This window comes from Plecotus auritus (assembly GCF_963455305.1).
Source record: "Plecotus auritus genome assembly, chromosome: 4".
Classification (NCBI taxonomy): Eukaryota; Metazoa; Chordata; class Mammalia; order Chiroptera; family Vespertilionidae; genus Plecotus; species Plecotus auritus.
This window is the reverse complement of record NC_137775.1, coordinates 165,911,697-165,927,112: the sequence shown is the minus strand read 5'-3', so window position 1 is coordinate 165,927,112 and position 15,416 is coordinate 165,911,697. Positions and strand designations below refer to the sequence as shown.

At 41.5% G+C, this 15,416-nt stretch overlaps 1 protein-coding gene across 1 annotated transcript in view; it reads right to left on the bottom strand.

The window, feature by feature from the left end:
• ASB4 (ankyrin repeat and SOCS box containing 4) overlaps window positions 1–14,920 on the bottom strand; it is a 69,142-nt gene extending 54,222 nt beyond the window's left edge. Inside the window, exons 1-2 of the mRNA XM_080663209.1 lie at window positions 14,636–14,920; window positions 4,013–4,312 (exon numbers count right to left, since the gene is read on the bottom strand). Of these exons, the coding sequence (XP_080519335.1) occupies window positions 4,013–4,312; window positions 14,636–14,822 (487 nt within the window). The 5' untranslated portion in view covers window positions 14,823–14,920. The remainder of the gene's footprint in view (window positions 1–4,012; window positions 4,313–14,635) is intronic.
• Window positions 14,921–15,416: the final 496 nt, after the last annotated feature.

Genomic DNA, 15,416 nt, shown 5'->3' with positions numbered 1-15,416 from the left:
TCATTGGTTGATTCTCATATGTGTCCTGATCAAGGATCAAACCTGCAACAGTGGTGTACCGGGAGGATGCTTTAACCAACTGAGCCACCCGGCCAGGGCCAATTGATTTTTCATAAAGATAAAAGGCAAATTCAATGGTGAAAGAATTGACCTTTCAACAAATGATGTGTCAAAAGAATTGGACATCTATTTAAAAAAGACCCTCAACCCTTACCTTATACCCCTAGAGGCCCGTGCACAAAATTTGTGCACGAGGGGGGTGTCCCTCACCCCATCCTGCACACTCTCCAATCTGGGACCCCTCAAGGGATGTCCGACTGCCCGTTTAGGCCCAATCCTATTGGCAGTCGGACATCCCTCTCACAATCCAGGACTGCTGGCTCCCAACTGCTTGCCTGCCTATCTTCCTGATTGCCACTAACCACTTCTGCCTGCCAGCCTGATCACCCCCTAACCACTCCCCTGCCAGCCTGATTGATGCCTAACTGCTCCCCTGCCAACCTGTTTGCCCCTAACTGCCCTCCCCTGCAGTCCTGGTCCTCCCAACTGCCCTCCCCTGCTGGCCTGGTCCCCCCAACTGGTCTCCCCTGCAGTCCTGGTCCTCCCAACTGCCCTCCCCTGCTGGCCTGGTCCCCCCCAACTGGTCTCCCCTGCGGGCCTGGGTCCCTCCCAACTTCCCTTCCCTGCAGGCCCAGTCACCCCCAACTTCCCTCCTATGCTAGCCTGGTCACCCCTAACTGCCCTCCCCTGCAGGCTTGATCACCCACAACTGCCCTCCCTTGCAGGCCTGGTCCCTCCCAACTGCCCTCCCCTGCTGGCCATCTTGTGGTGGCCATCTTATGTTCACATGGGGGCAGTCATCTTTGACCACATGGGGGCAGCCATCTTGTGTGTTGGAGTGATGGTTAATTTGCATATTACTCTTTTATTATATAGGATATACATAAATAAATAAATAAATAAATAAATAAATAACTCAAGATGAATGAATCAAAGACCTAGAAGTAAAACCTGAAATTTTAAAACTTTAAGAAGAAAAATATTTATTTGGATTAGTCAAAGATTTCTTAGCTAGAACACAAAAAGCACAAACCATAAGAGGTAAAATGATGAACTGAATTTACCAAAATTAAATAATTTTGTTCTTTTAAAGACACTGGTAGGAAAATGAAAAGTCAAAAAATCAGTTTAAATATTTGCAAACCACATATCTAAAGAAGAGCTAGTATCCAAAATATGTAAATAACTCTCATAAATCAATAATAAGAAAACAAATAACCATTTTTTAAAAAAGGATCTACAGATATGAATAGACATTTCACCAAAGTGAATATGTACCTGATAAATACATACATGAAAACATATTCAATAGTTTTAGTCATTAGTGAAATTCAAACTAAAATCATAATGACATACTATTATATACCTATTAGAATGACTAAAATAAAATTTTTTTAAATCTGACATTACCAAGTTTTGGCAAGGATGAAGAGCAACTGGAACTCTTATACGTTGCTGGTGGGGATGAAAAATAGTAAGACTCTTTAGAAAACAGTTTAGCACTTATAAATTTACCATATGATCCATCATCCCACTTCTAGGTACTTACCCAAAGAAATGAAAACATATCCACATAAGAACCTGTATGTAAATGTTTATGTCAGCATTTTTTCAAAATTGCTTAAAACTGCCCAGCTGGTGTGGCTCAATGGTTGAACATCGACCCATGAACAAGGAGGTCATGGTTCGATTCCAGGTCAGAACACATGCCCAGGTTGTATGCTCCATCCCCAGTAGGGGGCGTGTAGGAGGCAGCTGATCAATGATTCTCTCTCATTGATGTTTCTATCTCTCTGAAATCAATAAAAACATTGAAATAAAATAAAAATTGCCCCAAAATAGAAGCGATAAAAATGTCCTTCTTGTGAGTAAACTGTGTTATATTTACACCAGAAATTCTACTCAGCAATAAAAGGTCTAATTTACTGGTCAGTGCAACCACCTGGATGAATCTCAGATGCATTATGCTAACTGGGAGAAACAAAACTCAAAAGGCTACATATTGTATTATTTAATTTACATGACATTCTGAAAAAGACAAAACTATAGAAACAGAAAACAGATCAGTGATCACTGGAGATGGGGTAAGAGTGAGGTGATTAACTACAAAGGGCATCAGGGAATTTTTTGAGATGATTGTGGTGATGTTTTCACTACTATATGTTTCTCAAAAATAGTGAATTTTACTGTATGGAAATTATGCTCATATAAACTTGACTTAAATAAACCACCTGATATAAAGATTTTCCCCATATACTGCTTATTCCTTAAGTTTCCCTATTTTAAAGAAATGACATCCCTATCCACCCAATTTCTGAAGCTAGAATCATACAGTTACTTTCACAACTTCCTTTTCCTTCACTGATCACCCCCGAACTCATTTCTAATCCATCTCCAAATCACATCAATTCTGCATGTAAAACATATTGCAAACGCATCTTCTAATCTTCCTATTGAAGTTTGCCCTTCTCAACTACACTATTGCAATAGCTTCTCTGATCGTCTCCCAGCATCCATTCTTGGCCTCCTCCAACCCTATCCTATATAATAAAAGCCTAATATGCTAAGTGTCTGGTTGTCCGGTTGACTGGCTGACCGTTCAACCAATCAAAGTGTAATAAGGTAATAATAAGCTAAGGCCACTCAATTGCTTGCTATGACATGCACTGACTACAGGAGGCAGATGCTCCAACCGGTAGGTTAGCTTGCTGCTGGGGTCTGGCCAATTGGGACTGTGCAAGATGGGGCTGGACAAGCCCTGGAGCTCTCCTGTGGTCCCTCCCTGGCGCCAATAGTGCACTGGTGGGGCCCCTCGGCCTGGCCTGTGCCCTCTCACAATCCGGCCCCCCTCAGGGGATGTTGGAGAGCTGGTTTCAGCCCGATCCCGCAGGCCACTCCCCTTGAGAGGGGACTGATTGGGCACGAGCCCACTGCAGGCACAGTGGGGCCAGAATGAGCAAGAGTGGCAGGTAGGAGCTGCAGGCTGCATTGGACTGTGGGTTTCAGCCTGATCCCCACAGGCCACCCCAAGGGACCCCACCCATGTACGAATTCATGCACTGGGCCTCTAGTTTCTACATAACTACAGAATGATGAATTTAAGTGAAAATTAAACCATGTCATTTTATTGCTTAAAACTCTTCAATGGCTCCATTTCTAATCACCATACCTTGGCCTCTAGCAGGTCATATGTGGTCTAACACATCCAGTGTCATCTTGTGACACTGCGTTCTATGCTCTTGTCCTCCCATCCCAGCCCCATAACCATGATACCCTGGCCTCACTGGCCTTCTTACATTTGTTGAATATTCCAAGTTTTTTGCTCTCCTAACAACTTTACACATACTATTTTCCAGACCTAGACTCTTCTTTTTGGATGCATTTCTTTTTAATGGCTAGCTATCTCCCATTATAAAGGTTCAGTTACATATCATATCTTTAGAAAAGTCTTAAACATTTTGTAATAGTTCCTGCATGACATTCTTTTTCATAGTGCCTGTTTTGCTCTTTTCCCAATTGATAATTTTATATTTATGAATTTATTTTTGTAACATTTATCTCACCTACTAGAATATAAGCTCCTTAAAGGCAGAAACTATTTTTTCTTTTTCACTTACTTAGCACATTACCTGATACATCATAGGAGCTAAATAAATACTTGTGTAAGTTAATAAGCCTCCAACAATTAAAAACAAAACAAAACAAAACAAAACATTATTCCAATGAGATCATCACTGAATGGCCTGCACCAACATAACATTATCTATCTATCTATCTATCTATCTATCTATCTATCTATCTATCTATCTTTCTATGTATTTTGGGGGGCCCCTGACTTATGCTTAATGTATGAATATACCTACTACATTGTCTGAGATAAGACAGGATCACCAAGTTTCAAACCCATGAATATGCAAATAGATTACAATGTCAGCCACCCAGAAAGGCTTACCTCTCCAAACCAATTGCTTGGCACACAGAATGGAGCTTGGAGTTGTACAAAAGTGTAAAGCTGTGTGTCCACTTAAGGAGTAGCTATTGAGCTTTGCTCCATGGTCACAAAGGATCTTAACACAATCCAAGTTGGCCATTTCACAAGCCACATGAAGAGGAGTTTTCCCATTGGGTCTACAGTTGATTGTAGCATTGTGGTCCAGTAGCACCAAAAGACATTCCACGTGACCAAACAAGACAGAGAGATGCAGGCCTGTTGCCCAAGAAGACTTTAACTTATAACTAGGCAACCAATAACCTGAAAAAGAAAGGGAAAGAAAGTTTAGCTTTTTGGCCTAGGACTTCCCCATGTTTTACGAGGACTTTTAGAGTATTTTACTTTGGTCATATTTATAAAATTGGGGCAGGGAGATGATTCAGAAGTTGTAAACTAGACTCTGACTGATTTGGCTCAGTGGATAGAGTGTCGGCCTGCGGACTGAAGGGTCCCAGGTTCGATTCCGGTCAAGGGCATGTACCTTGGTTGCGGGCACATCCCCAGTAGGGGGTGTGCAGGAGGCAGCTGATCGATGTTTCTCTCTCATCGGTGTTTCTAACTCTCTATCCCTCTCCCTTCCTCTCTGTAAAAATCAATAAAAATATATTTTAAAAAAAAGAAGTTGTAAACTAGTAACGAATGGGTTTACAAATGCTTAGTTAAGTGTCATATTTGGATGTACAAAGGGGGACAGGTGCTCTTGAGTACTTACTATTTCTACCAGCCTCTATTACTTTGTTCTTTTACTTACTTTACCTTCCTGGCTCTCCTAGGCCTTTGAGTTTGAGACTTTCATTTTTGTGATTGTGTTTTATTTTATATGGTAAGTTACACAAGACTCATCTATATATATAAAACCCTAATATGCAAATAGACCAAACAGTGGAACAACTGAACAACCGAATAACCAGTCGCTATGATGTGCGCGGACCACCAGGGGGCACACGCGAACATGGCGGGCATTGGCAGCAGGTGGAAGAGCATGGAACATGGCGGGCATCAGCTGAGGTGGGATGGTGAAGCAGGTGAGCAGGGGCGCCAGACCAAGGCGGGGTAGTTACTAAAAATTCTTTGCTCCTACATGCCACAGTGCCGCCGGGCGCTCGCACTTGCTGCCAGTGCCGGTCCCGCTTGCACCTGCTGCTGGCACCAGAGACACCACTCACACCCACTGCTGGCGCCCAGCACCAGCCCTGATCACTCAGCACCATCAGCAGGTGTGAACGGCAGCTGCTGGCCCCAATCATCCCTGAGAGCTTCTTCACCTCCCCCTGCTCCTGAGGGGCGATCGGGGCAGCAGCTACTGCTCGCACCCACTGATGGCACCAGCCCCACTTGCACCTGCTGCTGGTGTCGGCCCCAATCACTCCATGCCATCAGCGGGTGCAAGTGGGGCCGGCACTGTCAGCGCGTGGGAATGGCGGCAGCAGGAGCAGGTCTGCCAGCAGACAGGAGACTGGGGCCATGGAGGGAGGGGCCAGGTGGGGGTGAGGAGGATGGGCCAAGACCCACCCCTGTGCTCACTGCAGCCTCGTGGCCCACAGTTCCTTTCAGGGTGCACAAATTCGTGCACTGGGCCCCTAGTATTTAAGAATTTTTAAGATACCAATCATTGTCTTGAATGATGTCAAAGATTTAATTACAAGCTTAAAATTTTTATTCCATCGCAGCTCTTTTCCAAATAGTTGTTGCTGTTGTTGTCAATCTAAGGTGTGAATGTATTTGATGTCTTTACAAAATTTGTCACACCAAGATTTTATTTGCCTGTTTGTCAGTTTACACAATACCTTTTTCAAAAGAAGAATTTAAGGCAACTCACAAATTTTACACTAAATTTTTTAATAACCTAGAAAATAAGTGCAAAAAAATAAGGTAGGAAAGTAAAAAGAGGTCAAGGGTAAATAGGTACACAAAATTCCCACCATATCTACACACTAGAACTGTACTGCAAGTTTGCCTTTGAACTTCCTGGCAGGAAATAAACAGCAAAACCTATGCTATGCAATTAACTATGCCCACCAACTATATACAAATTAATTGGTCAGGAGAAGCATAGTTGTTCCTAGAAGTGAGATCTTAGATAAATTTTTCTCATTAGTTGGAAATGTTTTTTTCTCTCTCCTTTTCCCCTCTATCTCTGACTTCTGAACACTGGGCTAGTTCTTTTTATCCAAGGCTCCAACAATTGCCATATTTGACAAACTATAACAAAAATAACTTGATGAATCTTCTTTCAGTGTCAATACCTAGAGCCATGGCATTAAGCTCACTATGAGTGGGGAATGAAAATAGGTACAGAAAGATGAAAGATAGATGGCAAGATGCAGATGCAGAGAGAGTTCAACAGCATAGAAGAGAGTCTAGGGCTGAAGCAACAAAATGCATTTTTGAAATGTTTTTTATTGGAGAGAGAGAGAGGAAGGAGATAGGCAAATAGGGAGAGAAGAACATCGATTTGTTCCATTTATTTATGCATACATTGGTTGATTCTTGTATGTGCCCAGACCAGGGATTGAACCTGCATATTGGGATGATGCTCTAACCTACTAAGCTACCCAGCCATGGCTCAAAATACAATTTAACATGGATAAATCAGAAGTTTGCTTTCAGGTTGCAAAAATTCCACTATACACATACTAGGTAAGCAGACTATGATTTAATAGTAATTTATTTGAGGGAAGGCCTGTGGATTTGAGTTGACAGTAATCTCAAAATGAGCCAACAGGGGGATGGAGCTGCCAAAAAGTTAATCCAATCATAAGTTTTATAAATGAAAAATGTAGGGCCCAGAACAAGTGAAGTAAAGTTGTATTCTTCCCTGATTAGAATGAGGTCAGAATAAATCTAGAATATGTGATATTTCTGAGGATCTGGGGGCACTCAGAGGATGAAGACCAGGGGATCAGGTATTAAATTCTCTCATTTTAGTGAAAAACACTACATATGTGCTCCTCCTGGGTATTTATCCTACAAGTATAATCACTCAGTGTGAAATGTGAAACTCTTTGTGAAGGGTATGAAGTTCCCAGGAGTTATGAATCCTGGCCGCCTGGCCTGTGGACAGAAACACGCACTACCACATGCACTACACGACAGCATTGTTCTCGATGGCTAAGGATCACGAACAACCTCAGTGCACATAAATTATGGTACATCCATACAATCTAATACTACGGAGCCATTACAAAGAAGGGGCACTTCTGTGTTTACTGATATGGAAAAATCTCAAGATATAGTATTTAGAGAGAGAGAGAGAGAGAGGCAGGAACCTGAACAGTGTGTATAATACGCCATCATATGTGTGTATATTTATAAACACCTAGAACAAGAGACTGGTACAGTGGTGGTCTCTAAGAACTGGGGGGTCGGGGAACTAGGCCATTGATTTCCTTGTCCTTGAATGCCCTCTTTGAGCCTTTACATTTAGGGCCTTGTGGATGTATTCTTATTTATAAAAATAAATAAACTATTGTCCCCCTATCCAGAGGGGGGAAATAATTTAGTTTAAAGAGGCCATTTAGAGGGTCATGCATAATGCTCATTAATTCTGAAGTAATGAAGGAGCCCAAACTAAAGTTTATTTTTCTGCAGCCCACCTTCTAACGTATGTGCATGCACACACACACACACACACACACACACACACACACTTTAATCTCTTTTTCATCCCATCAGAATTTTAGGGCCATTTTACTTTCTCTTCTTCCCAAATCTTCCATTATCTAAATCTTCTCTTTAAAAAGCAATACAAAGTTAATTCACACTAAGGTATAATGAACTGAGGATGGTTTTAAGAGTGACCCTCTTAGGATTATCTGAATTTGGGTAGAAATCTGTATTCAACAAATAAGAATTAAGTTCTAAGATACTAATTTGAGATTATTGTCGCTGAGAAGGAAAAGTATTTGGTGATATGGACTTTCCCTGGCAGAGACAAATAGTATCAGATAGCTGGGGAATGCCAGTCCTGTGCCTGTAGTGTGTGTGTGTGTGTGTGTGTGTGTGTAAATAAATATGCACACATAATCTATGTGTATATACCCATTTATACATCTTTATGTAACTGTGTACATTGCATCTGTGTTCCAAACAGAGTTGTTAAACTATATGGTGTGCAACCTACTTTTGATAATGAGTGAATCACATTTAACATTAATACTCAATCAGTCATTTTAATACTCAAACTTCCTCAACAAGCAATTTGCAAAGGCAGTCTTTTCTAACTGTCTTGGAAAGAAGCTGGTTCCAGATCTGAAACCTGGGGTGTGTTTTGCCTGCCGATTAGCAGCAAAGATTAGACAGCTCTATGCAGCCACTGATTGGAAATTCATGCCTGCTTCTGCAATGGGAAGAAAAATGATCCCTGAAAGGAAGCAGCAGAGAGCTGATTAAGAAAACACCATTTTGATGTAAAATCAAAGACACACAGAATGTTAGCGCTGGAGGGAAGATTATCCAGTCCAAGTCTTTCATTTTCCAGATGAGAAAACTGCCACTTTCTCAGACTGCTGGAGCCATAAGTCTCCTGCCTCAGTCCAAGCTAATGGACTCAGGATATCTGCAATGCAGGCTTTCCATCTGTCTTTGTCTTTGTGGAAGCAGAATAGGTTTAGCACCAAGCCTGCTTCACAAATCACGAGGAAGGAAAGAAGATCCCAGATTCATCTATAACATGTCACATCTCTGATTTGGAAATGCCTTTGCTTGTTGATTTCTTTCTGCCTCTTAAATTCCCAGTAGCACCTAGAGACTCTATCCTGCCCATTTATTACATGCATCCATCATCCTTGGCCTCTCAGTCAGCTGTATCTTGGTGTCCTATAATAATTAACTGGTACATTGGGCTGGGACAGCCTTAGGTCCTGGAATTCAGCCGACCCCCTGCATGGAATAGCGCACCTCCCCTAGATGGGGATGTGTGTAGGTGGGTGGTGCCCCCAGGTGGGAGAAATAGGAAGAGGTCAGACTGGTGGAGACGATCAAGGTCTCCTGAAGTGTATCTTGGAGCTGGGTTGCAGAACTTTGGTGGTGGTGTGAGGGGAGGGTGTTCTGGATAATTCAATTGTGAGCATAGCAGAAAAGCCTGCTGCAGAGACAGGAGCAGCCCATATCCAAGAGGCCGCCCAAATACAATCACCACCTTAAAATGAGGCTGAGGCCACAGGTCACTGTGTACAACCGTGTGCTTTCCACCACACCTGCCCTCACTGAGGATCAAGCCTGAGGCAAAGCTGTCTTCAAAAACCCACAGCCACGCAGCACCTATTAACATACTGGTGTCCATGCTGCTATGTCAAGAGATCTGAATTTGTCCTCCAAAATACCATCACCCACAGGCACAGCCTGAGAGAAATAGGGTGAACCAGGCAGAGTCATATTTTACTCCCTCCCTTGTTTCCACAGCAGAATGGTCCCAGGGCTTCAGAAACTAGAATGTGATTTATTTTTAGCGTTTGTCTTGGAAAGGGCCCCTCTGCTCACCTCTGCAGGTGCTCAGAGGGCAGGAAGGACCGGGTGGAGCAGAACCTGGGAGCAAAGCCATTGGGGGCAGTGAAGAAGCTGCTGCCTCTCCAGAATGTCAACCACACACACGCTGGCCCCAGGTCTGCCGTCGGTGCAGCGGCTGCTCCTGGCAGAAGACCTCTGCTTGAGCAAGGAGCTTAACTGAGGATACGCGGGCACAGGTTCCTTCTCTGCAAAAATCCCACAGGGAACTTCGAATCCAGGCCACAGCCAAGTGGATTTAAAGTGTTTAGTTCCTTTTACCTTTCCCCAGACCATGACACATTATCCGTGTCTGTAATTCCCCTTCTTAATCTCAGAGATTATCAGCATGCACAGGATTTAGAGAGGGTCTTGACAGAGCCTCCACTTTACAAATAGGATATTATCTTTTTTTTTTCCTTCTTTATTTGTTATTCCTCATTGGAGGATTTTTTTTTTTTTTAAGATAGAGTGGAAGGGAAGGGGGGAAGGGGAGAGAGAGAAACATCAATGTGAGAGAGAGAAACATCAATGTGAGAGAGACACATGGATTTGTTGCCTCTCACACGCAGCTTGACCAGGGCTGGGGATCTAACCTGCAACCCAGGTACGTGCCCTTCACCGGGAATCGAACCCAAGACCCTTCCTTCAGTACGTAGGCCAACACTCTAACCACTGAGCACCACAGGCCAGGGCTAGGATAATATCTTGTATAGATTAAGTAGCATAAAGTTCGAGTGTCTGAGTAACTAACAGAGGCCAACTCACATTCTGGTCTCCCCAAATCTTAACTAGCCTTCGGTACTCTGAAGGCGACATTCAGTTCACTTCGAAACCAGCGTCACTTGTAGGTGACAGATCTGAAGGAATGTGAGAAGTTTGACCCCCCCAAAAAAAAATGTGCAGACTAACCCCACGTGTGTGTAGTTTATATCAGAAACCAAAGAGAGCTGCCGGCGTAGCTGAGTAGGCCCCGGGCTCAGGAATCCTGGCAAGGAGCGAAGGGCTCAGCCATCCTCGGGAAGAAGACTGGATCCTGCTGCAGGGTCCGTGGGATGCATGCACCTCACACCTCGGGGAAACCTTCGGCTAAGCCTGAGCTCTGCAGCAGTTACCAACTCTGATGTTATCCGAGTCCGAAGAGCCCACACCCAAGAAGATTCCGCTGTTACAGCCAAAGATTACACGCCTTGCTCGTGGCTGGATTAGCAGACATTTGCTCCAACTGTGTCCATGTATTTACACAGTCCTGGAGGATTAGAGACCGCAGCACAAGCCTTGGCTATTTGTTAATAGCTAATATTTTTGGGATAAATGTCAGAGTTTTCCCAGGAGAGAGAGAAGGGAAAAACGTAAGCTTGACAAGTAAAATTGAAAAGAAAAACAATTTGAACACCAAGGAATGGAAAAGAACCCTGCGAGGATCTTAGGAGAGCTGGAAGAGTGAATTTCTGGCAAAGAGGAAAATTAGGTGAAAAAGAGATTATTCATGAAGAGAGTGGAAATAAGAGCGTTTAAGATATCTGGATGGCAGGTGCTACTTAGTAAAGTAGATAGAGTACCCGCCAGAAAGATTTCCAGTGAAATCATTCATTGGTTATTTTAATTAAAAATACCACTACTGACCAAAGAACCTGTGGCTGAGGCCATAAACAGAGGACTTAACTGCATTACACTGATTAATAAAAGGACTCTGGTTAACCTTGCTAACCAGGGAATTTCATCCCAAAGAGATACGGATGATATTCTGCCCAGATCACGTACAAGCCAGGACTCCGACATCTGAGGGAGAATCGAGATGTGTAGTTGGGTAAACCTTTGGAAACAGTTTTATGGATGTTCATGCTTGAGTTTTCTTAGAGACCCGGCTTTTACCCTATATACTGTGTTCTTGGAATATAATAAACTTTATATCATTGACATCCCTGGGCGATGCAGCTATTTATTGCATTTAGAAGTTAAAAAGTTGTTCGCGTGTTTAACTTTTCTTCCCATTTTAAAGTGATCGTCTGGGAGATGTCATTTTGCTTCCTGGTGTTTGCTTTTAAGACCCATATCTCTGCCCTTCTCTAGGACGTATCTCAAATGCCAACTGAAATGTTTTTCAATGTTTGCTTTACAAAGTGTGAGAGAAGTTTTTTAAATTAATAAAACATGACTTTATCTGAAGACTGAATTATGAGGTTTAAAAATAACTTGACCCAATAAGACAAGATCTAACTTTAAGAATCATGAGTAGGTGCTGGGGCTAGGCAGGTCCCACAGTGTGAGCCTGAGCTCTGGACGCTGGCCTCTAAGTCTGTTCTCTATCACACGGGAAAGAGAAGTGCATTTTCAGATGCTTTGTTCTATATTTGCTCAGGAGGTCAACTTTTGATTGCTGGTGTACCAATTGGATTGTGGATTTGGGGGAACAATGTTCACATCCCAAGTTGATTTCTTTGCCAATAGAATTCTGGGTTACCTTTCCAAAAATTATAACCTCATTTTCATCCTGGCTTTAGACATACTATCTTTAGAGGGGAAATGTGGTCACTCTTAGAAATCCTGTGAAAAGTGCTATGATGTGTCCCAAAAGAAATAAACATGGTTTGGGATTAATTGTGCCACTGTTGATTTTCCCCAGGACAATCGGATGTTGAAGATAGATTATATTATTAATGACACAAGCAAATTTAGAGGTAGCATGGTATCTGTTACAGGTTTTACACATTGTCTTGCTTACTAAGACAAAAATAACAAGCCTGAGGGAAGATTCTTACACTTTAAAAGTAAACAAGCCATGTTCAGCTTCTTCATCTGGATGCTGGAAACATAGGATTGTTTATTTTGTGAAAATTAATTTGGCTGCACTCTTATGATTTGTATACTTTTCTGCATAGAGCTTTCCAAAGTGCTTTAAAAAAGCCAAAAACTAGTACATAACAATTCCACATCCAGAAGTCTCCTGTGATTTAATAAAGCCTCACAAACTTGAATCTTGCACAGAAAAAGGTCTCATTAGAATTATTCAGAAAGGAACTAACTCTAACTAACTAACTAACTAACTAACTAACTAACTAACCGACCAGTGTAGCCTGCTCAGCTGTTCCCTAGGAATTCCTCTGTGGCTTTAAGAAATTGAAATAACCACTTAGGTCTATTTTGCTTGGCTAGCAACTGGGATTCTATTTATCACTTCCACCATGACTAAAATATTAAAAGATCTGATAATTAGGCTGGAAGAAGTGTGAAAAAGTTTGAGGAAACTTTGAAGAAAAAGGAGGCTTTAATTCAGGTTTCAGATTGCATAGTCTCATACCCATATTCATATCAAACAGAGAGTGAGTGTATTGCTTTCTATACGCACACAGACACATACAATTTCCTGCATCAACCCTGAAGATATGACCATAAATCCTATTATTTCTGTACATACATCCATCTGGAATACATAAGAACAGAACTGTTCCTTTCCTTTCCCAGAGGGTGTAATTTGCTGTCTCCCTAATTGAAAGCCACATCACATAGTCCTAACACTATGAAAATACCCATTAGCATGAATGAAAATGTTTGCTCTATGAGGACCACAGGAGTTGGCTCAGAGTGACAGAAAGAATTTAAAATTCTTCTCATTTAGGGGGATGACACCTTTGGAAGCAAGAGAAACAGCACCTTTCTTCCCTGGAGCTTGCCCCTAAAACTTCCTTTCTCACAACCTCAGAACCTCCGCATGCTCAGGAGATAAGAAAAGGCAGTCTTTACAACTCAGGGTCAGGCAAATTATCCACTGACTTAGACCCAAGTTATTTTACATTGGGCCCTAATGTAAATTTTTAAAAAAAACCCTTAAACATGTATTGAGCATTCAGATCGTCTTTCACGGAACAAATCCATGTGATGAAAGTAACCTCATTTTACAGTATCCTCTCTTTCTGTTTAACAGAACCCCCTATTAACTACTTTTTAAAAAACAGACCTCATTTTTATCTTCCAATCAAATAGCAATGTTAATTGATTATAAAGCCTGCAAGTATTAATTATAAACTGGCCTCAGCTATTCTACCCTTCAGAACTCATAATCAGAGTACAGTAAATTAATGTAGAACTATATACCCTTAGCATTAGTTGCTGAAAATTGATGGTGTTGATGATTTATATATGCATGGAATGCATTTTAAACATGAACTAAGAATGGTTGTCTCTCTCTAAATGCCACATACAAGACCTTATCTATTTTATTAAACAGAAGTGATGTTGAACATGGTATTTGTTTGCAGTCCGCTCACCAGATGGCCTCGCTACTCAAGTTCCCCCATAACTAGCTGATTTGGGAAATTAGAAGCTGTACTCTTCTAATTTATTTCTGATTCATTAACCATGAGTTCCAGAAAGTCCCTTGATTAAAAAACAATCAGTTCTGATTTTTTGTTATCCTTAGTTCTTCAGAACACAGATAATCCGTGTTAAGTACATCTACAATTTTGATCTATTATTCAAGGGGAAAAGTTAACTTTTTTTTTCTGGTTCAACTTTCCTGACTAAACTGAAAACTCATTAAAATGATGAGAACCATCAAGATGCATCAAGGCACAACCTTATGCATTCATTAACTCTCCAAATGGGGGCAAAATCCACTTGTTGATAGAGAGGGACATAGAGATGACATATCTTTAAGTGGCTGTGTTAAAAGAGACTTATCTGCCTGTCCCCAAGCCACTCATACCATCTGAACAGTCTCTTTAGCCATAATCTAGAGATGTTTTCTTTATTCTATGTCATTATAGGCAAAAGAAAAGTTAGAAATAGAAGGAAAGTGCGCTACTCAATATGATTGGCCAGGATTTCAAATTCCAAGTACAAGGATAGAGAAAGAAAAAAAGGGAGACCACAATTTTTTTTTAAAAAGTACATATATATCTCCATGTTGCAATCTATTTTAACGAGAAAGAAAAGATTAAATTAGAAATACTTTTTTAAAATATATACTTAAAGAAACAATAGAGTCATTGATTGAGAGTGGGTGACTGACGCTGTGCATTAAAAAACTCCATCTTCTATCGATTTTACCAATTACACCTAAAACTTTTACCAATTACCAACTACACCTATAATTTTTACCTTGTTTATAAGATGCCAAAACCATATTCTGATCTTCAACTTCAAAAACTGTGTCCACATCTATTTGCCTTTGGATTAAAATGGCCTTCAATTTTCCGAAGTCATTTGACTTTAGAGCCTCAAGGAAATTTCTCTTAACTAGCTTGGCAGCTGCGGGTGTACTGACAGGGAGAGCGGTGCCGTCCATCCTTCCTCTTCCTCTGGAAGCTTTGTTGTGATTTATCAGGAGAGCGGCACCAAGCAAACAGGCACATGCTGGAGAGCCCACAAAGTGTCGGCTAATTTTATCCCAAAGTTATGCTGATCCGTTCTATTTATATAGGGATCATTTCAAACTTCAAAATATCCTTCTTGGCTGTCACTGCATTTTCAGGTCTTTAAAACTGGTTCTATACTAACTGATTCTTGAATGATACACAATGCCAATATGAAGGAAAAGCCTCACGATACGTTTCAGAGGATGAAATGTGACTATGATCAAAGCAATCCTGTGAGATTTAAAAGCTCTTACTGCTTCTCTTTCCCTCCGTAAAAACATCTGGGGCCCAACTGGAGATCCAGTGTCTTGCTCCGTTTAACCAATAGCCCCAACTGTAAATTTGTTCCAGTTGCTGATACGTGTGCTTCTGAAAAGCTATAATACTTTTGTAATATAAGCCTGCAAAATCAAGCATGGTCACACACTTTCAAAAACAAACAGAGGGGTTTCAAGTGACCTAAACTTGAAAATGTTCAATGTCATAAAAGGAAGTGTGGTGGGATGCTGGTGGCTGAGGACTGT